At 36.6% G+C, this 22,837-nt stretch overlaps 1 protein-coding gene across 1 annotated transcript in view; it reads right to left on the reverse strand.

Annotated features, from left to right (window-relative positions):
• Positions 1-4,368: 4,368 nt before the first annotated feature.
• The window catches only part of EDNRA (endothelin receptor type A), a 66,897-nt gene continuing 48,428 nt past the window's right edge, over positions 4,369-22,837 (reverse strand). Inside the window, exons 4-8 of the mRNA XM_077139873.1 lie at positions 19,815-20,013; positions 16,618-16,770; positions 10,971-11,104; positions 10,445-10,553; positions 4,369-8,075 (exon numbers count right to left, since the gene is read on the reverse strand). Coding sequence (XP_076995988.1) covers positions 7,935-8,075; positions 10,445-10,553; positions 10,971-11,104; positions 16,618-16,770; positions 19,815-20,013 — 736 coding nt within the window. The 3' untranslated portion in view covers positions 4,369-7,934. The remainder of the gene's footprint in view (positions 8,076-10,444; positions 10,554-10,970; positions 11,105-16,617; positions 16,771-19,814; positions 20,014-22,837) is intronic.

A 22,837-nucleotide genomic window follows, 5' to 3' on the forward strand; every position in this document is an offset into this window, starting at 1 on the left:
TGGGGGATGCATGTTTACTACCCCTTGAGGCATGAACTGGTCTTTTGTATTTTCACACCAGTTAGTCATTGCCTACAGGCCATGGGGGTAGTGGGGAGTGGGGGTAGGGTAAGACTCTCAGGTACTGCCTCTTCTCCTCCCAGGCTAGGAGTCTCCAGGGCCCAAGAACAGGCCTCTGAAAGTTGCATGTACAAATAGTCAGGAGCAAGGGATGTGTGAACAGAGCTGGTAAAGGGAGTGGATCTGGTGGGGTCTCTAGTAGTACTTCCTACACGTGCCCTATACTTTCCCAGTGAAAATGAAACTGTTGTCAGGTACAAAGAGCCATTGAAATCTTTATCAGTGGATCAACCCAGGAATGGCATGGCCCTTTTAGAGACAACACACAGGACTTAATGATTTATGCTATGCAAAAACCCTGTGATTCAGCCATTCCCTGTTAAATGTCTTTGAGAAACCACATAAATCTCCATGGAGACTTGTAAAAGATATGCTGTATAGCCTGGATTATGGGAACAAAGGACTAAATAAAATCAAATGTGATATATATATGATTTTCCCCATGTATAGTGATTTTTCTTCTTTGCATAAATGGATCATTATTTAATTATTCCTCTGCAAAGGATTTTTACACAGTATACTTATATTTTGGGTAATTCTTTTGGTAGTTTGAAGAGTAATAATTAAAAAATAAATAGTTGTCTGAGGACTTAACTGAGCTAAAAATGTCAAAAAGCTGCAGCAGTGGGCATAACCCAAATACCCCTAAAGAATGGGAGAAAGATCGAAGGTGATGGTGGAGTTATACAGAGAAGGTCAGGTTTAACAAATGAGTATGATTACTGAATCATTATACTGATATTTCTTTTAGCCTTCAGTACCTTAGAGCAGCTAGAAATAAAAACCTAAAATTGTGGAATTGTAATCCATACCAAACTCTGAAATCTGTTCTATAACTAATTGTTGAGATGTACTTGGAAATTTATTACTTTTATGTATATAGGTTATTTAAAGAGAGGGAGGAGTATAATAGTGAAATAGAATTTAACAAATGAGTATGACTGCTGAATCGTTATATTGATATATCTATTGGTCTCCAGTGTCTTGGAGCAACTAGATTATAAAACAAAAAATTGTGGAACTATAACCCTACCAGACTTTAAAATCTGTTCTATAACTACTTGTTAAAATGTACTTGGACATGTATTTTTTTTTGTATATATGCTATATTTCACAATGATAACTTCAAAAAAAAGCTGCAGCGATAAGGCATAGCAGGAGATATAGATAATACCCTCAAGGATGAAGAAAGGAAGTGGTATAGCAGACTTTCTCCCTCTTTCCAAGGGCCCATGAATTTTCCTTTGGAAAGTCACCTCGCTCAGCTCCAGGGGTTGACTCTGCCCAGCCTGAGCTGATCAGAAGAATCCCTGACCCCCTTCTCTTCCCCAACAGGATCTTGTTTGAGGATGAGGAGCAGTAATCTTGATCCAGGCCCATCAGGTTCTATAACAGAGAAGAGCTTGGCCCAAGGAGATTAATTTTAATTATGCCCAAATATGTACCTGAAAAACCTAGGAAGTCCCATATGTTCCCTTCGCTTGACAATTAGTAAACATTCTCATTTCAGGATACTTTAAAAACGTAGAATTTAAGCAAAGTTAATCCCAGTTGTCATACTTTGAGATAGATAGCTGTAGTTCATGGAGATATGGCTTTATTCTGTAAAAACATGTGTAAAAGGAGTGAGTCACAGGCCCTGTGTTTGACTGTGTCATCCCAGGTAGTCTAGACAGGGCCATTTGCTCCCATTTGGGGCAAATCCATGACAAAACACCAAATGTATAATTCTATCTATCTTCAGAGAATCAAAACTCAAAGAAAAGATGATCAGTTCCATGCTGGCGAATTAGATAAGGGGACTAGATTTATGATCAAAAAGGAAAAATATGTGGAATTCTTTATATTCCCCCTGAGAAGAGTCCATGATTCTTCAGATTATATTTAGATTTGGAATCCCTGTTCCTAATTTATTACCTCTCAGGAAGAAACACAGTTCATAGAATGTGCTGAACGATGTTGATGCTAAAAGCTTAGGAAGCTGTGAGAGATTCTGAGGAGCTATACTAGCCTGTGTCCTGGGTGAAGCCTAACTTTGCAGCTCCCATGTTATTTTCAATTTTTGATTATTTCCATATTCTAAGAACTACAAACAGTTGTCTGTCTTCTTTCAGTTTTAGAAACAGAAAAGTCAAAGAGTATCAGCACTGCCCAAATATGGACACTGGTTTGTCTCTGTCACTACTTAAGAGAAAAGAGTAATAGAGGCTTCTCCAAATGTATGATTATTTGAAAGAAAAAACATAAAACAAAACCATAACACTGAGGTTTTTCAGGGGGAAGATTCCACTGGAATTTCAGAAACAATGAACTGCATATGAACTTGTGTTCTGTTTTAACTTTGGGCATCCAAAGTATGGAGAAAAATCAATAAATACAGTGCTGTACTAAATTATGTTACAAATAAAAGAATCATGAAGTCAGAATCCCAGACCTGGAGAAAGTTGGGAAGATAGGCAGTGTGTTTTCTTCACTTGGCATTTCCCTAACACATGTAGTTTTTTGTACTCTCTCATGAAACAGTAATAGCACTAAAAACAACAATAAAAGTAATAGATCACTGACAAGTTCAAATTTGTCTTCGCTATTTCCTGGACTTAATCCCCAATTTTTTTATTTCCATAATAATTTTAAAGTTACTGGGAGGTTTATTTCTCGATGGAGAATTAAAGGTAGTTACTAACTTAAAAAAAAAAAACTCATAATGTATAAACAATTCCATATGGCTTGATATTATGCCATCATCCTGGCAGTGCCATTTATTGATGCTAACAGAAATAAGAGTTGTAGAAGCAGGAGCCCTCACACTTCATTTACTGATGTTCACCACTTTGATTACTCTTTCCTTTGTGCCTTCCTTTTCCCCTTTGCTGAGGCCTCCTGAGTCACCACGAAGTACTCCAACACATTTATTTATTTATACCTCTAGTTTTGTTTTCCTAGCAACTAACACAGTATGGTGGTGTTGACTATATCTGTGTTTAGTGAAAAGATAAATCAAGATAAATAGGATGAAACTGCCTTAGAATGTGTATATTGTAAGCCACAGAAGGCCACATTTAACTAGTTTAGGTAAAAAGGTAAATTTAGTGGCATGCTTAAATCATGGGAAAGCATTGAGGAAAATTGGAACCAGGAACTTAAATTCTCTTTCTTAGCTCTGTGACACTCTGAGATTGACTTTCTTCAAAATACTGAACCCACAGTGGCCAGCAGTTTGCAGATTCACAACCTCCCAGCCTTGCCACAATGGGGAAAAGAATCTTTTTCACTTTAGATGTTAGAAAAATTCCTGAGGACGCTGGTCAGCCCAGCGTGAACACTCAAACTTCTTTAAACCATTTATTGGGGTTGGGAAAGAGGTTCTAGTCAGAGGACAGCCATTTACAAGAATGGGAAAAAGTAGACTTGATAGGAGGTCGTTACAGTTATCCTGGCAAGAGATGATAGGGGAGTATGGAGGTGGACATAGGGACTGAAAAGTGCTTAGGTTTTGGATATATTCTGAAGGTAGCGTTGTAAGGATATATTGATGTATTGAATGTGAGGTGTGTTAGAAAGAAATCAGAAATAACTTCAAGGTTTTGCCTGGAATAACTCAAAACATGAAAATGTCTTGAACTGAACAGAGGAATATTGTGGTGGAGTACGTGAGTTTCGTTTTGCATATGTGATCCTGTTAGCCATTCAACTGAAGAAGTCAAACAAGCGGTTTGATATAGATGAGTCTTTTCTTCTAGGTATCTACCAGACATATTGTTTATAGACATTTTATAATTTTTTTTTATTCAACTCCTTCCTCTAGAATGCATGCTTCATGAGAACACAGATTTTGTTTTGTTCACTGCTATATCCTCAGCACCAAGAAGAATGCCTGGTTTATAGTAGGTGCTCAATAAGATTCACTAGAAACATGAATAAAGAAATGAATGAGATAGTTAAATGTCCAGTACCTAAAAAGAGTAGGTCTGATGGAAAATATAGTTAAGAAGCATCTCTATGGAAGTAAGATTGCTTGCCTGGCTATTATTAGAGATTTGCAACAGGCATTCTGCAACAAGCATTTTCTATTAAGAACTAGAAAAAATAGGGGAGCATCTTCAGGAACTTGTATTAGGCAATGATTTCTTAAACTTTACACCCAAAGCAACGGAAGAAAAAATAAATGATAAATGAGACCTCATCAAAATTAAAAGCTTTTTTTTTGCATGAAAAGACTTCATCATTAAAGTAAAAAGACAATCTATAGAATGGGAGAAAATGTTTGGAAACCACATCTGATAAGAGTTTTATACCCATAATGTATAAAGAAATGCTTCAACTCAACAATAAAAAGACAAACAACCCAATTTAAAAATGGGCAAAAGACTTGAACAGACATCTCCCCACAGAAGATATACAAATGGTCAGAAAGCACATGAAAAGATGCTCAACATCTTTTAGCCATCAGGGAAATGCAAATTAAAACCACAATGAGATACTAGTTCACACGCATGAGAATGGCTACTACTAAAAAAGGAAAATTACAAGTGTTGGAGAGGATGTGGAGAAATAGGAACATTCATTCATTGCTAGTGGGAATGTAAAATGGGGCAGCTACTGTGGAAGACAGTTTGGTGGTTACTCAAGAGAATTAAGTATAGGACTACCTTATGACTCCCACTTCTAGGTATATACCCCAAAGAATTGAAAGCAGGGACTTGAACAGATATCTGCACACTGATGTTCATAGCAGCAGTGTTCACAATTGTCAGAAGATGGAAGCAATCTAAGTGTCTATCAACTGATGAATGGATAAAGAAAATGCGGTATATATACACAATGGAATATTATTCAGCTGTAAAAAGGAATGAAGTTCTGATGGATGCTACAATATGGATGAACCTTGAAGAAATCATGTTAAGTGAAATAAGCCATTACACAAAAGGACAAATACTGTTGATTTCACTGATATGAAATAAAGAGAATAGGTAAATTCAGTGTCAGGATCTGGAATATAGGTTACCAGAGGAGGGGGTGGGGATAGGGAATGGGGAATCAATACTTAATTGATTCAGAATTTCTATTTGGGGTGATGGAAACGTTTTGGTAATGGCATAGCACAACATTGTGAATGTAATTAACAGCAATTATATATTTGAATGGTTTAAAGGGGAAATTTCAGGTTGTATATGTTACTAGAATAAAAATGAAAAAAATTATAGGACTGTACAAAACAGTGAACACTAATGTAAAACACTGACTACAAGTAAAAAGGCGTGGCATTAAGTATAATTATATTAATTTATAATCAACTGTTGTTACACTTTGTTGTAGTGTAGTACAATTGTTGTAGTTGTACTACACTAATGCAAGGTGTTAATAATGGGGGATATGGGAAGTCTGTATTTTCTGTAGAAAATTTTTCTGTAAATGTACAAATTTTCTAATAAAAATATTTTAAAAAAGGAATGAAGAGACAAGAGGCTTCTGCAACCTTTTATTTTATACTTATGGGCCACTACCAAAGCAGGGCCTTGACTTCTGGCTCATTTTTACAGGTTTGCTTGTTAGAAATAGGTGATAAATGTAGAGATGGAAATGATTCTAACTAGTAAACCATGGTCACTTAGTCTATAAACAACATGTACATCGAAGCCTGTGTAGTTATTCAGAAATGTATGACTTCTCTGAACTTATAAAATGCATTTTTTTTCATATGCAAGAAACAAAGTACCTTTAAAAATAGACAATGATCTAAACAAACGGTGTGAACCTATAGCTTATATAGTAGGCATATATATCACTGCATGTGATACACCAGTGAAGTGGTGGAATCAGGCTGCTAACATATAGAGGAGCAGTATTTCTTAGCTCTGGAATTCAAACAGCCAGCACCTGATATCATTTTAAATGTGAATTTGCTAAAATGTAGGTGAACAATTGAGTTGGGCTAATTCATCATCAGCAATCTGTCTGGTGAAGTCTGGCAGAAACATCAGGCTGTTTGCCAATTGCGTTGAGGATTAGAACAATGCAACACTCTAAAGTGTAATGATTTTTGCTTCAACACAGGAAACAATACAACTCAAAATATTGCTTCATCAAACCAAACAAGCAACAAACAAAGCCTATCATTAACAACTCCATTGTTCAGCTTTCTTGCTGCCTGCCTGCTGTATTCTATTTGTCACAGTAACACAGCTATAAGATTTATGAATGCCAGTGATTCTGATATGTTAAAACTGGTTGAGGCCAGTTTCATGATGAAACATTGCCTAGATTCCACTCAGAGTATGTGTTTTGGCACAACTACAGGACAGTATTATTAGATTACCTAAAATCCATATATACCATCACACACATGCATATATTACACACACAAATACATTCCATAGAGACAATCACAGAAAAAATGGCTAAGAGAAATTTACAAATATTTTTACATTATATACAGATATATACAGTAAAAAATTTTCTGCTGTACTCACAGTCTGTAAATATATGGGAAAATGCCCACAGAAGTCACTGTGGGCCCTTTGAAATGGTGACCATAGCAGGTATACTGGAGGATTTAGATTCATACCGGAAACCCAGAGAAGCGAAAGAGCATAAGTTCAGGTGGCATTTGGGGGGAAATTATATTTCCTCAGCATGATAAACTCAGCTGGCCACTTTGAAATGCTGTTTCCTATATGGAAAAGGGAATGACTGATAAAGTCTTAGTGTTATTTAACATTTAAGAGAAATTAAGAGAATATGAGGTGATATGCATAATGTATATATATATATATATATGTACACACATATATAAGAGCTACTATTACAGAAAAATCCAATGAAAATATCCACAGTTTCTAAAAATTTTAATCCTTTGTCTCCTAAGTGCGCTTTGGACTTCTATGCATTGCACCAGAACTCTTAGGCAGAGAAATGACATGTGCATTTAAATTTTGATATATGTAATGATTTCTTATTAAAAAAGATGTACATTTTAAAAAAAGGATTGGGTCTGTGAAAAATGGAACCATGTGAATCAAGCATTATATTTGAATTTAACAATAAAAAAGGTTTCAAGTTCTCTTCTAACAAAAGATTACTAAAAAATAAAATATGTCATAAATTCATAGAATAGCAGCTATTACACTGCCATGTGCGGTTATCAGTCTGTGCTTTAAGTGCCTGCATTTGTTGCAGCTTTTAGAATTCATGCTTTAAAAATAAAACAGTGACTTGAGAAATGATAGCTGAACTGCTCACCTGAATACTGTTTATGCTTTTTTTGCTGGCAAAATATTTGTAAATAAGCTCAAATAATCACTTCTGTGCTATTAGGCACTTTAAAAACACTGGTACTAAATGATATTTCAAATAATGTGGCTTAAACCCATACTGCATTTGGCCAAAAAAAAAAAAATCACTTAAAAAAACCACAAAATTTTATGGTGATCAGTACTCATGGAATGTTCGACAGAACTCTCATGAAAGCTACTATGTACTTGGGAAACTCTATTTTCATGCAAAAATAGTATCTTTCTGATTTAAGTCTCCCCATTCCCAAATCCCACCATTTTTTTGTGTTGGATATGAATTGCAGAACATGTAAAATAGATGAAAGAAGTAAGGGTCACAGAATTTGTGGGTGTAACAAGTCTGACATTTGGGGAAGCGTTCCCCTACTGTCCCCCACCCCGCCCCACCCCACCCCACCCTAAGGAGTGGGACTGAGTTAAGGGAAAAGAAGAATCAGAGAACAGATTCCCAGGGATACAGCTGCAGTGAGATTTTTCTCCACTAGGATCTGAAGGAATATTGATTGGCGTTTTTTAAAATGTTCAATTTATACTGTCCTTATGGCTGCTCCTTTCTGTGTTGTGATTGTTTTGTTCGTGGTTCTTCCACTGGATGCTTGTTCCGTTCATTGGGACTGAAGTCATCAGGCTTTTGGATTGGTAACAGCAGCAGCAGAGGCAAGACTGGGAAAAGGAAGAGACTTTAAATAATAAGAGCCTACCAGCTGGTTCCCAGCAGAACACAGCAGCCTTGAGTTCCCCACCAACAAAGAAAGGTTCTACGTTCACATGCATTCAAGGAAAGACCGTGAACCTCAACATTAACCCAGAGTATAGCACCTGTCATTTTTAGAGACGTTGAGCTGTCCTTTCTAATGCAGAGAAATATTTTTCTACCCTTTGTGTCCCATTTTAATTCTATTCAGCAAATGAAAAGGAAGGAAAAGCAGTGCTGGCCCATGAGACTGCTCTACTGCCTTGGGTTGTTGCAGAGGGGAAGGCGCCAGAAGGGGCCTGACATCTCTTTAGGTTGCACCACCTGCTTGATGGACCCTCACAACAGTGTAGGGGGTCGGTGCTGTTTCTTCCCACTTTACAAAAGAGGATGTGAAGCCCAGAGAGGATAATGAGAGGCAGTAGTGGAATTGGAACCCAGCCCTCTGGATTGGGCTCTTTCTCCTGAGGGTGTGTCTTTTTTATGAAGATCATTCAAAACCTTGTTTAATATCTGAGGGTTTGGACCTTGGTTTTTCCTTCCCCTCTTCAGTGGCATATATAAATTGATTAGCAAATGAGATTAAGTATGATTTATAAAATCTGTTATGTCCTGTGTGTTAATCAATCTTTCTTAAGGCAGAATATTTTGTGACACAGACATTACCATGTAGACTTAAAAACTATGATAGCTACAATGTCATGTAGCTGCTTGTATGATTTTCTTGGTTAGTATATACCTCCCTTTAGAGTGCAAGACCCCAAGGGCTGAGACTGTGTTGATTCCTCTCAACTGTAACCCTAATGATGACAACTAACCCATATAGAACACTTACCATTGTTCTAAGTGCTTTACATAAATTCACCCTTCACACCCTACTTATGGGGTGGATACTGTGATCATCCTGATATTACAGATGGGGAAACTGAGAAAGCAGGAAGGGCACCATCGGACCTGGGTTAGATAGTGGGCAAGTACAGAGCTGGAGATTGTTTTCCTCTAGATCCTGCACCCTTGACACCTATGTTTTCTATGCTTCCCTACCTAATGCAGGCCATGAACTAAAGTTAAATATCTTGACCAAAGAAAGCAAAATCCAGTTAGGCTCCAGATAGGTCCCTGGACCAAATAAGTCCTGAAATGCAGAGGGGCCAGCCTTTCCAGAACATCAACTAGTTCCATCCCCCTATCCCATATTATCTTCAGCCCCTTCCAATATGAAAATGTTAGAATGGTCATAGGCCAAATACCCCTAAAGAGTGAGAAAGCTCAAAGGTAATGGTGGAATTATACAGAGAAGGTCGGGTTTAACAAATGAGTATGATTGCTGACTCTACATTGATATTTCTTTTAGTTTCTAGTATCTTACAGTAGCTAGAAGTAAAAACCTAAAATGGTGAAATTTGTAACCCATACCAAACTCTGAAATCTGTTCTGCAACTATTTGTTGGGATATGCTTTGACATATATTGCTTTTTGTATATATGCTATTTTTCACAAAAAGGAAAAAAATTTCTTCTAGCTAGCCTCCAGTGTTTTGAAACAACTAGAAGGAAAAATCTGAAATAGTGGAATGCTAACTCATATCAAACTCTGAAACCCGTTCTATAACTATTTGTTGAGGTGTACTTTGAAAATCATTGCTTTTCCATTCTTTTCTTTGTATATATGTTATATTTAGCAATAAAAAAATGTTTAAAAAATACAGTTAGAATGAACTATATGCTAAAATCATTCCAGGAACTGGAAAAATGACACATTCGTTAAAAGTATTTGCAGTTTTTGGAGGATGTGGGTTGGTTTAGCTGGATAGAGGACTGAAGAACAGAAAAAAACTGATTTCTAATGAAATTATATTACTTCAGATTTCCATACAATAACCATTTATTTCTCTTGTAGAAGCTGTTATTAAATATATTATTACATAGCATTTAGTGAGAGCTTTCTTAACACCTGCGATTATATTATGTTGAGATGCTGGTTAAAGTCTAAGACAATGTAAATCGTGAACAGATTTTATATGTATTGTACGTGGCCTGGAACGCACATTTGAGCTTTTAAAAGGAGAGTACAGAATTGTCATGGAATTAAGAAAATGTTTAGTCCTTTTTATTCTAATGTCTGAATATGTAGCTGTCTGAATAGGTACCGCTTTTTCTTTTATGCTGCTAATCTGACCCTCTTTCTTGGTTAACATGATAAAATTCTCACTTCTCCACTGAAGAGGATTTCAGTTATGAAAGTAATGATTACTACAGCAATTAGCAGTGCCTGTTGGCAATGTAATATACTCATTTTTGGTCTCTAAAAAAAACACAAACCAGCAAAACAGCCTTACCTGGAAACAGTTTTTAAATTTCTTGCTCACAAAATATAGAGCTATTGGGTTTATACATGAATTCATGGTTGCCAAGTTTATTCCGATGTAATCCATGAGCAGCAAGAAACTACAGCAAAAGAAAATAGAGTAGAATAATTGGTATATAATGTTTTTAATCTGCGAACTAGCATTTATCCTTAGAATTTAAGCAGTTTTCTTTCCTAGAAGCCATTTCTTATAGGTGGTAGTTAGAATTTTTTAAAGGATACTTGTTTAAATGGCAGTTATAGTTCTGTAGGGCATTTATAGATATATCAGCTACTTGGTTAGCTTAAACCCTGATGCATAGTCTCAGGAGAAGAGAGGCAGGATATAGATTTGCTTGCACAAATTCTGAGATCAATTATAGGTTATGCCAGCTAAAGAAAAATAATTAATTTGCAGTTATTATTTTCAAGGGTTCAGACTCGATGGTTTTGTGAAAGTAATATAAATGTGAAAATCAGGGAAACGCCAGTTTCCTAAAGGATGAACAGGATCATACCTAAGTAATTCACATCGATTCTTGTCCATCTCATCATACACGGTTTTCTTCAAAATTCGGCTTAAATGAAGTGGGAACCAGCAAAGAGCAAATATTACAACCAAGCAGAAAACGGTTTTTGCCACTTCTCGACGCTAAAGGAGAGTGAGAGAAAAAAAAGCACAAGTTCAGTGTTTTAACATTAGAAGAAAGAACCACACAAGGAGGTTGCAGATATCAGGAAAAGGACAACTTAAAGGAGAGCCAGAATAATGACCTGCTTCATGGTGCCCCCACTTCTTCAAGATGCTGCATCCAACTTTTCAATCGAGGTTGGCAGCAATGCTTTTGGCAGCTATAAGAAAGGATGGTTGCCTCATGCTGGTTATTGGGGGCAGGGTAAATGTTCAGTGCCTGGGTAGAGGAGGGAACTGAGGGAGGTGAGACAACACCGTGGCTGAGTGTGTGAATCTATCCACGATGAGTGCTGGCATACCTTCTTTTATTGTGCCTTGCAGATATTGTTCTTATTTTTTTACTTTTTTTTTTTTTTGACAAATTGAAGGTTTGTGGCCACCCTGCATCAAGTAAGTCTATTAGTGCCATTTTTCCAGTAGCATGTGCTCAGTTCATGTCTATGTGTTTTAATTAAGCATATACATTGTTTTTTGTCAGGCCTAATGCAATTGCATATTTAACAGAATACAGTATATTAGAAACATAAGCTTTATATGCACTGGAAAACCAAAAAATTTGTGCGACTTGCTTTATTGTGATACTTGGTTCCTTGCAATATTTGCTTTATTGTAGTGGTCTGTGATATCGCTGAGGTATGCCTGTAAATGGAGGAGGGGTTCAGCTTAAAGTCTCAATCATAGGTAATGAACTAGCACTAGTGATGGAATAGGAGGTGAGGTGACTGAACACAGCATGATAGTGAATGGAAAAATCTACACAGATGGTTAGAAAACAAAATAACAGAAAAGAGAAAAGCAATGTTTCCTGCATTTCCTGATCTTGAAGTAAGCAAGCACTGGGACCACTTTGCTTTTTTATATTATTTTATAATGACCTGGAGTTTCCACATTGTTTGCAAACAGAGGGAAGAGGGTAAAAGATTATCAACAATGATGATGTGAAAAACTGAGACATGTTGGTTCTGGACTGCCTTCAACTGAAAGCTTTTATCCTTTCATGTCTGCACAGGATATGGGTTAGGAATTATCTGCAGCATTCATTTGCATGCATTATGCTTGAGTATTATAATGAATGCATTTAGAAGCCTAACTAGGAACATAAAATGCAACTTGCCTGTAACTGGAATCAATTAATGTCAAAATAAAACTGATTGAAAACAGGATTTGGAAGGACAATGCTGGTTCAACTTCAACCATACAGCAGTAACTATGGGGAGCCTACAATAAAGCCACATGATTAGTAGAGACACTTGAAAAGATTCCAAGGCAGTTGTCACAAATTGCTTCTCTAGTCCAACAAACTGGGAGTTCTTTAATCTTCCATAGTTATTGGGCTAGCTGGGATATGGCTTCAGAGAACAAATAAGCAGATGATTGAAAGAAGAAATAAAGGATTCCAATCTGCAAGAATGGAGGTGCTTTTTAAAGGGTCACTGTATGTACAAAGAAAGATAGCGTGCTCAGAAAAATAGCAAGGAGAGCAACAGGAGAAGTTACTTTTTTTGAGCAGGTGCTCAAAGAGGAAAAACTTTTTAAAAGGTAAAATATATTACCTTTTAATAGTCTGACATTTGCTTCAGCAGTGTCCATTCTTGTGTCTTGCTTACTCTCACTCAGAGCCTTGATTTTGTGATGGCAGCAGGGTAGCCTGGCCCAATTGTCTACATGGCCACTCGACAGAGTTTTGACCAATTAGATTAAGCAGAAATTGTTGTGTGGGGTTTCTGGAAAAGCTACTTAAAAGTGGATGTGGGGGGTAGATGCTCCCTTGCTGCACACATGATCAAGTGTCCTACATTTTTGTGTCCTTGATACCAAGAAACTAGAAAGAAGAGTGGAGATGCAGCTGCTGTCATTCACTACTGAAGGAAAGGTCAGCAAAATGGCAGAAAGCTTCTGACTTCCTTGGCCACGAACCTGTGCTGTCTGACCTTTTTGCTGTGTGAGCAAGTTAGACCTCTATTTGGCCAAGTACTTTGGGTTGCTTTGGGTTTTCTGTCATCAGCATCCAGATACAATCCCTAACTGATACAGTTGTCATTATAATGAAGAGAAATTAGAGAAAACCACATGAGAAGCAAGACTAGGAGCCATGAAGGATATTAGTCAAAGGACGAAGGGACTTTTATTCTGTGCTAGCCCTGGCAGAGGCCCAGCTGAAGGCTTACCAGCTGGGCTTGCTCTTCTCCTATTAGACCCTGCTGCAGCGCTGAGTGAGGGCAGGGAAGCTCTACTGCCTGAGGATTCATGACTTGAGTTGGAATTTCCATTTGGTTGAGCAAACTATCCTGTATAATGAAGATAATATCTGTCTTACCTATCTGGGGTGGATTTAATTACCTACTCTGATTTAGACATGTCCTTGGTCTTGATCTGCATTCCTGTGGGTGTGGACCCATTGCAATTAGGATCTCTTGAAGATGTTGTTTTAGTAAAGGTGTGGCCAAATGAATGATGTTGGGCCTCAATTTGCATTACTAGATTCCCTTATAAGCAGAATGAAATTCAGTCAGGGAGAGAGAAAGCCATGGGAGGAGTCAGAAGTTGGAAGTTTGTGGCACCCCAGAAGAGAAAAGAGAAGACATCATCATGTGACAGGAAAGCCAAGAACCCTCAAGGATTGCTCACCAGCCAGAATTCTACTGAATTGGGAGAAAGCAAGCCTTCTAGCCTCTGAAATGATGGGATGACAAATTTGGTTGTTTAAGCCAACCCATTGTGTGGTATTTGTCATAGCAGCCTGGAAACTAAAATACTACCTCAGAGGTTTCTTGGATTAATGAAATAATACAGAAGCATGGAAAAGTTCATTGAAGATTAAAAAAAAAAAGGCTATGTAAATATGAAGAAGCAACAACCCAATCACTATTTCCTTTCAGAGCACAAAGCTCCCATTGCTTAAACAGGCTCAACCGTGGTGTTAATGCTAAAATCAACATTCAAAAAACTGTTTTCCCCAAATCTAATTATTTCTGTTGTAGGAATGAGAAGTAAACATTGCTAAATGTGTTTCATATGTGGAGTACCTGAAGCGTAATGCCTAAATAATCGTATAGAATTTCTCAACATAATCTTCTTGCTAAATTTCGATATAATAGTCAACATTTTACAGCATGTTCAGTTTTACATAATACATGCATGCCCATTAATTCCTTTGATTTTCATAACAACATTGATTCATATATTATGATGAGTTAATATATTACACATGAATGATATTATGCCTATTTTACAGATAAGGAGCTGATGCTCAGAAAAATAAGTACAGTAGTTGAAAAGAATTGCTGATGATGGAAGGATGCTTGTGATTATATAGGAAAGATTACAGGTTCCATCAGCCACTCACATGAACTTTTGTTGGGATTGGGTGTTCTTAAATACTTCTTGGTTGAGATTGAAAATTTACTTGTAGTCCAAGTTTTGCTCTTTGAATTCATATATATATATTAGCATTTTCTGAGTACTTACTAGAGCTTACTATGAGCTGGTTTCTGTTAAGCACTTCGAATGCATTAGGCAATTACCATGACATATTATTATATACAATTTAGGATGAAATAGAAACTCAGATTAATTTGCTGAAGGTCACATAGCTAGCTAATGTAAAGAGCCAAGTTTTGCCCTCTGAAACCTACAGCTTTATGTACTTTGTTGTCTGCTTGGGAAAGACTAACAACAGTCTCCTATTGTCTTATTCAAACTCCTTCTAGAACTTTGGCCCTCCAAAATTTGACCTCTTCTTTTGAAGCCAAACAATTTCCTATCATGAGTCTTGCCTTAGATGTTGCTCTAGTCAGGTACATATCTTGTTTACCTCTCCCCATACAAATAGTGCCTGTTCTGGTTTTAATCAGATCTCGTCCTCCCACCTGAAATATCCTCGGACCTCTTCTTCACACATCAAATTCCATTTATCCTGCAAGGCTTGATTCAGTCCCCTTTATTCCTTGACAGTTTAACCCTGACTCTGTCTCAAACATCCCCATCTAAGAGTGCAGGTTACCTTTACTACACATTGTAGTCATATTTTCCAATTGTTTCATGTTTGTATTTTATTTCCACAATAAGACAGCAAGGTCTGCAAAGACAGAAAGTCACTTGCTTCTTTTTGTTTTGCTACAGTTTCTAGCCGAGTTCGATGTACACACACATGCATACATGCATGGGCTCAAAGTACTCCTGACCAAAAAAATGAATAATAAGATATCTCTACAAAGAAGAAACACAAACGGACAGAAATCACATGAAAAGATGCTCAACATCATTAGCCCTCAGGGAAATGCAAGTCAAAATCACAATGAGATACCAGTTGATACCTGCCAGAATGGCTACTACTAAAACAAAACAAAACAAAATTACAAGTGTTGGAGAGGATGCAGAGAAATAGGAACACCCATTCATTGTTGGTGGTAATAAAAAATGGGGTAGCCACTGTGCAAGACAGTTTGGCAGTTCCTCAGAAAATTAAGTATAGAATTGCATATGGCTGGCAAGCTCACTTCTAGGTATATATTTCAAAGAATTAAAAGAAGGGACTTGAACAGATATCTGCACACTAATGTTTACAGCAGCATTAAAATTCATAATTGCAAAAAGATGAAAGCAATCCACGTAGTCCATCAACTGACGAGTGGATAAATAAAATGTGGTATATATATACAATGGACTATTATTCAGCTATAAAAAGGAATAAAGTTCTGAAGGATGCTACAATATGGATGAACCCTGAAGATGTCATGTTGAGTGAAGTAAGCCAGACTAAAAGGACAAACATTGTTGATTTCACTGATACGAAATAAATAGAATAAGCAAATTTATAGAGTCAGAATCTAGAATATAGGTTACTAGGGGAGGGGGTGGGGATAGGGAATTCAGAGTTAAGGCTTAAAATGTACGCTGTTCCCATCTGGAATGATGGAAATGTTTTGGTAATGGATATGGCGATGGTAGCACCAATACTGTGAACTGTAATCAATAGCACTGAAATATATATCTGAATATGGTTAGAAAAGGAGATATTTGGTTGTATATAGGATAATAGAAATAAAAGTTTAAGAAGTCCATGAAGCAGCACTATTCAAACAGCAAACCCTAACTTAGACTATGGACTGTGTTAATAGTACAATGATAAAAGTGTGCTTTCATCAATTGTAACAAATGTACCACATCCATGCAAGGTGTTAATAAGAGGGTGGTATAGGGGAATCCTATATTTTATGCATGAATGTTCTGTGAACCCACAACTCTTCTAATTGCAAAAAAAAAAAAAAAAAAGTGACTAGTTCCTTTCTATTTGGGCCCAGCCTCCAGGGCTACCTGTTTCACAAAGGAAATAAAATCCTTAACAAACAGTATTTTTTTTCTTTTAGAAAACCAGGCAAAATCTCCTGTGCTATCTGTATTTGTGTTTGGAGGGATTCTGTCAAGGAAAAAGCAGTCTTGGCCAGATTTTCATTATGTTTTAGATTTACCTGTTTCAGATGTTCACTGAGGGCAATTCTCAAGCTGCCATTTCTTCTGTTTAACATCTCACAAGTCATGAGGGTGTAGAAGATTGCCGTGCACAGCAGGGGCATGCAGAAGTAGAAGCCGAACAGCCACCAGTCCTTCACGTCCTGGTAGAACTGTCAAGTGAAGAGAAGAGAGGACAAGAGAGGTACCGTCATGTAAATGAAGCATGCAGTGCTACCCATGGCTTCTAGAGCCTTATGCTTGCAGATATTTTGTCTTTTCACTTCTCCTTGTTGTAGTGATGAAGCTGGGATGGAAGAACTCAAAACTCAGTCAAATAAGCACAGGAAGTAAATACTTTTTTTTTTCCTGACAAAGATACTTTTTATGAACTGAAGTTGATTTCTATTCCACAATGGAAGAGCCCTAACCAATTAAAATAATTCCCTTCCAAAGCTGCCAAAACGTGATTTAAGACATACACAGTACAATACATCTTTATCTTTTTTTATTGATGCGTCTTAACGTTTTGGTAGTGTCTGGTTCTGGTTTACTTTTGACTATTGTGGTTACAATGAACATTTTTTTTTTTCGAAATAGTGAAGGTTATGAATGGCTTATCTGTGTGTCTTCGTTAGTGGAAGTTAACCCTTTGCCTGGTATGCCTGCTATGTGACCTTGCAGCCAGCCAATCCCAGCCATCACTAACTAGTCTTTCTTAATACTTACCACCTGGAAACCAGTGAGGCAGAATACCCTCAGAAGGCATATTTAGCATTATCTCCCTGTGGGCAGGATCTGTAAATACCAGGATTATTTAGTTTTATGTCTTTTTTTTTAAAGAAGAAAATGTAATACTCTACAAAAATGGAAATTGGAAAAGGATAATGAAATTCTTCCTCCCATTACATTAATCACTGACATGAGAAAATGTGCTTTTCTTTTTCTTATAATGCTTCTTCAGGTTGTTTATTTACTGAGGTTAATGTGGGCTCCTGTCATATCTCAATTTTCACAGTAAAAAAATTATTACGCTGTTCTGTGAAACACTGGACAGTTTCTGAATATAGAAAGAAGCCTACGTTCATAGCATGTCTATTAAAATAATCTATAAATGGTTGCTTAGAGAAAATTTCTAGGCAGAGGCTTTTAACTATTCTTATGCTACAACTTTTATGGAAAGCATAATTCCTTCTGAAAATAATACTTTTACAGGCATAAAATAAAATACATGAGTACAAAGGAAACAGTTATCAAATTATTAAAAATAAATGTTTGGTAATGTGTTTCTTTACTAACAAATTAAATAACAAATCCAATGGTGGCTCTAATCTAACCAAACATTGACTTGAATTGAGCATACATGACATTTTGGGAGTATGCAAAAATTGTAACGTGGTATGAAGATGCCTGCTATTTTTATTAGTGGAAGAGGCACAGGTAATTACTAAAAACTATCATGATATGTTGCCTATACTGATAATCAAAGGAAATAATACATTTCAGAAATTAGTGGAAATAAATGTGTACTTTGTCCCCATTCAAGTTGATAGACCCCTGAATTCTACCAAATTTGTTGAGGGTAAATTTCCAGAGGAGCTGGCTTATTCAGATCTGTTTAAACAGATATTTCCCTAACTGCATCATATTGTAGAAAGATTTCAGTTCTGAACTTAGAAGAAATTTCATATAGGGCTCTCATTTAAGTGAGCAGCTCCCTTCTTTTGTGCCCCGGTATTGCTGACTGGGTGTGAATGACCCAGAATTCCCGGCTGAGGGTCTGGGAGCTGACCCCTGAAGGACCGGACAGAGACCCCTGCCCCCTCCAGCAGAGGCCTTTGGAGAAAGGGGCCACACATTTCTTTTGAATTAATGTCATCAGCAAGAGAATGGAGATAACTTTTGTCAGTCTAGGTTAGAGCAAAATTGAGAAGGAAAGAGTAGAAAAAAGAGGGAAAATAAAGTTAGGGAAAAAAGGACAGAAGGAGAAAGAGAATCCTAATACACGGAATGAAATTTTAAAAATATTAGCTCAAACTCATACCCTTTACTGCAACCCTCTAAGACCCTATCTGAAGGGTAGCAGCCTTTGCTTGAACACTTCTGTATAGGAGATTCAGTCTTATGAAGCAGCCTATTTCATTTTATCCAGCTCTAATCTTTTTGGAGCTTCTTATATTGAGCCTCTTTTTTCTAATGCTTTAGTCTGGAATGTCTAGATGACTTATTCACACTGCCTAAATTTTGATAACTTTCTACTATCTACTTTATTTTCCACTGTGGAGACTGGCCTCATTTTTAAAAACTCAGTAGATAAACCAAGGCCTCAATCTTACGGTTGCCAGTTTGGCAGTTTTCATGAGTCTTAATTTGAAAACAATTTCCAAGCAGGATAACTGGTCAACTATAAAACCACTAATTTTGTGAATTTTCCAAGTCAGGAAAACACACCTTGAGATGCCCGTAAATGATTACATGTGGAATCTGAGCTGTATGAAAACTTAACATCAAAACATTAAATTGTCCTAATTTAAAAGAAATAGCTATCCTTTGATTTTCTTCCTCAGGTCACATGTAACTAGTTTTGCAGAGAAATAAGAATTTTAAACATGTTTCCTAAAACACTCCATCATATAATTAAACTTTTCAGAAAAACATTAATGTGGGCAGAAGTACTAAAAGAACAACTGAATTTTATAAATTAAATACTATTTTAAAAAGTCCAGCAATTTTATATTATTTGTACAGTATTCATAAATTTTCTACTGATTTAAGTACATATAAGTATTATTTCCTTCTTTGAATTAGTAAATCCATCTTTTAAACAATGTGAGTGAGCAATGTACATTTTCCCAAGTACTATAAAATAAGCATCATCATGTCTTTCCACATTTCTTATTATAAAACAAACAGCATTATATACACATATATGTCTAATCCCTCTTTCTTAGTAAATTTGTTTCAGAAGTTTTAGGTGTTTAGTACAGAATAATAGTTATATCTATAGTTGTGTGTTCTATATAAGAAGCCAAATACTGGTATAACATCTACTTTTCATGCAACTGAAGAAAATTTGACTGGACTGACAATAAACCACACGCAACATTGTGGGATATGAAATTTTAGGATGATAAGGCATCAGTGAAGACCTCCTTCCTTCTCTAATTCATTTCATTTAAGCTATTAGCATCTGCATGTTTTTTGTTTATTTTTTTACCTCCATGAATTTTGATGTGGCATTGAGCATACAGGTTTTGTGCTGTTCACCCCTGTATTCAAAGGGCACCATAACGAAACCAATTGCTTCAGGGATGGCCAGGATAAAGGAAAGGATCCAGATGGAGACAATTTCAATGGCAGTGATTAAGGGAATCCCAATCCCCTGAACACGACTCCAGGAGGCAACTGCTCTGTACCTGGAAAAAAGAAAAAGTTGGGTATGGTAAAATCAAGTTGTTAGGAATTATAAAATTTATTTCAATAAACAAAACATAAATTCTGGAAAGGTTTAAAAAAAGTCCATTAGCCATAATTGGATAGTAATGACACAATGAGCTAAGGAATTGACACTCACTAAGACAAACAGTGAATAGACTGAATTTTGTTTCAAATAAATTTAAAAGACGATGATGACCTTTTGGTGAAATCTCTACAATTGACCAGATTCTGAATTATATAATATTTAAGTTTTCAGCAGGAGATAAACTACTCTAGAAGTGTGTGAATGACAATATTTTAAATGAAGGAATGGGAAAGGGGGAGAAGATAAGAAAGCATGGATAAAAGACTGGAATGGCAAAGAACCAAAGAAACAAATAGGGTGGCCCAAAATGTTATCTTTTTCTCCACATGGGTTTCTTTTTGCTGCTTTCTTCTTAATACTCAATCTGGACAGGTGAATATAGTCACAAGAGTCAGAGCTGCCCCTGTCTAGGTCAAGTAGAGGAATGCTTTAGCTCCTTCCTTGGCTAATGGTCAACCACTTGCTTTGTTAGGAATCTTCTGTGAGCCTTGGTGTTAGAAACAAGTGGGACCAGGGTACACGGGTAGTTCAGTGGCTAGAATGCTCACCTTTCATGCAGGAGACCTGGCTTCGAATCCCGGCCCATGCACCCAAACAAAAACAAAGCAAAAAAACAAGTGGGACCATTAAGAGTGTCACCTCTTTGGAAATCAGTTGCTTGGGTAGGCTGAATGCAAAATCTTATTTGGGGTCTAGCACAACTCATATGCAAGTTTAGAATGTGGTGGTGTTTGATTGATGTGCCTATGTTCTCTAAGCTGGGGAAATACTGGATGACGGGAGGGGTTATAAAATTGCTGGTTCTTGTTACAATAGTATCTTATTTCTCTTTATATATTAAAAAATACTTGAGGGGTACAAGGGTAGTTCAGTGGTAGAATTCTCAGGGAGACCTGGGTTCCATTCCCGATCCATGCACTGCCGAAAAAACAAACAAACAAGCAAAACCAACCAACCAAACAAACAAAAAACCCAAGCAGTACAAAAAATTCAACAATTGGTGCTGCGGTAACGGGACACTCACATGGAAAAATAATGAAATGTGACCCCCGCCATACAGCATACAAGAAAAAAACTACTTGAAATGTTAGATATGATTTGGGTCTAGATATTCTTAAGTGAATAGGGAATATTCCATTCTCACCTTACTACCCTCAAGACATGAACAGAAATGGCTTGTACCAGATGGCAATTACAAAAATTATTCAAAAATATTTTTATTATAAAACAAAAAGCAAAATAAAAACTGAAATATTGTGAAAAGACAAAGTCATCCATTTACTGCCCTATTCCAACTATAACCACAGTTAACAATTTTACTTTGTCACTTTTTTATTATATGCTGGTGTATTTTTTGCAGTCATAACCACATCCATCCATAACCTTCTTTATCTTTTCTTTTAACTGAATATAATATTTTCTCATGTTTTTCACAATATTCATTACTAATTTGGGTATATGTGTATTTTTTTATTGATTGTCTCCCTAGATCAGGCATGCCAGTTTGAATCTGTTGTGTACTCCAGAAAGGCCATGTTCTTTAATCCTCATTCAGTATTGCTTAGTGGGATCTTTTTATTGTTTCCATGGAATGTGACTCACCCAATTGTGGGTGGTAACTTTTGATTAGATGGTTTCCATGGAGATGTGTCTCCACCTGTTCAAGGTGAGGTTGCTTACTGGAGCTCTTTAAGAGGGAACCATTTTGAAAGAGACCTTTGGAGATGCATAAGGAAGACACCCCAGGGGAAGCCTTATGAAATGAGAAGAGAAAGCTAGTAGATGTCACCATGTGCCTTTCCAGCTGACAGACATGTTCTGGATCCACTGGCCTTTTTGAATCAAGGTATCTTTTCCTGGATGCATTAGTTTGGACATTTTCATGACCTTAGGACTATACACTTGCAACTTAATAAATCCCCCCTTTTAAAAGCCATTCCATTTTTGGTATATTGTATTCTGGCATCTTTTACAAACTAAAATACCAGGGGTTGGCAAACTATGACCCATGGGTTAAATTTGGCCTAGGGTCTATTTCTGTACAATCCACAAGCTAAAAATAGGTTTTACATTTTTAAAAGGTTGCAAAGTAAAAAGGAAGAATATGTGATAGAGATTGTATATGGCTCACAAAACCTAAAATATTTACTATCTGGTCTATAAAAAAACAGGCTGGCCAACCTTTTCCTATACCAGGAGTGGTAAACTATGACTCCCACATTTGTAAATAAAGTTTACTGGAGTAAAGCCATGTCCATTTGTTTATACATTGTCTGTGGCTGATTTTGTGCTGCAAATGGCATAGTTGAATAGGTGTGACAGAGACTGTATGGCCTGCAAAGCCTAAAATATTTATTCTCTGGCTCTTAACAGAAAAATTTGCTGACCCCTGACCTAAACTTTTAAGTAGTTTATAATTTGAGCTTTTACTAGTAATGCTATTTGAAACATCTTAGTGCATATAATTTTTCATAGTTTGGACAAGTTAATTGGGAGAGATTGACAAAAGTGGAATAATTGGGTTGAGTTAATAAAGACATTTTTTAAGGCTGATACTGTCCCATAACATGGTATGGTGGCAATAAGAATGGAAAGAAAGGTCTAGTATTCTTGTAAGTAGCATTTCTCTGGTCCCTGCTAATCCATACATGTAAGTTTCTATTAGTTCTTTTAAAATGGGGGATGAAAAAGCAGACAAAAGTAAACTCTTTGGGTGA

The sequence above is a fragment of the Tamandua tetradactyla genome, chromosome 22, assembly GCF_023851605.1.
Source record: "Tamandua tetradactyla isolate mTamTet1 chromosome 22, mTamTet1.pri, whole genome shotgun sequence".
Taxonomy (NCBI): Eukaryota; Metazoa; Chordata; class Mammalia; order Pilosa; family Myrmecophagidae; genus Tamandua; species Tamandua tetradactyla.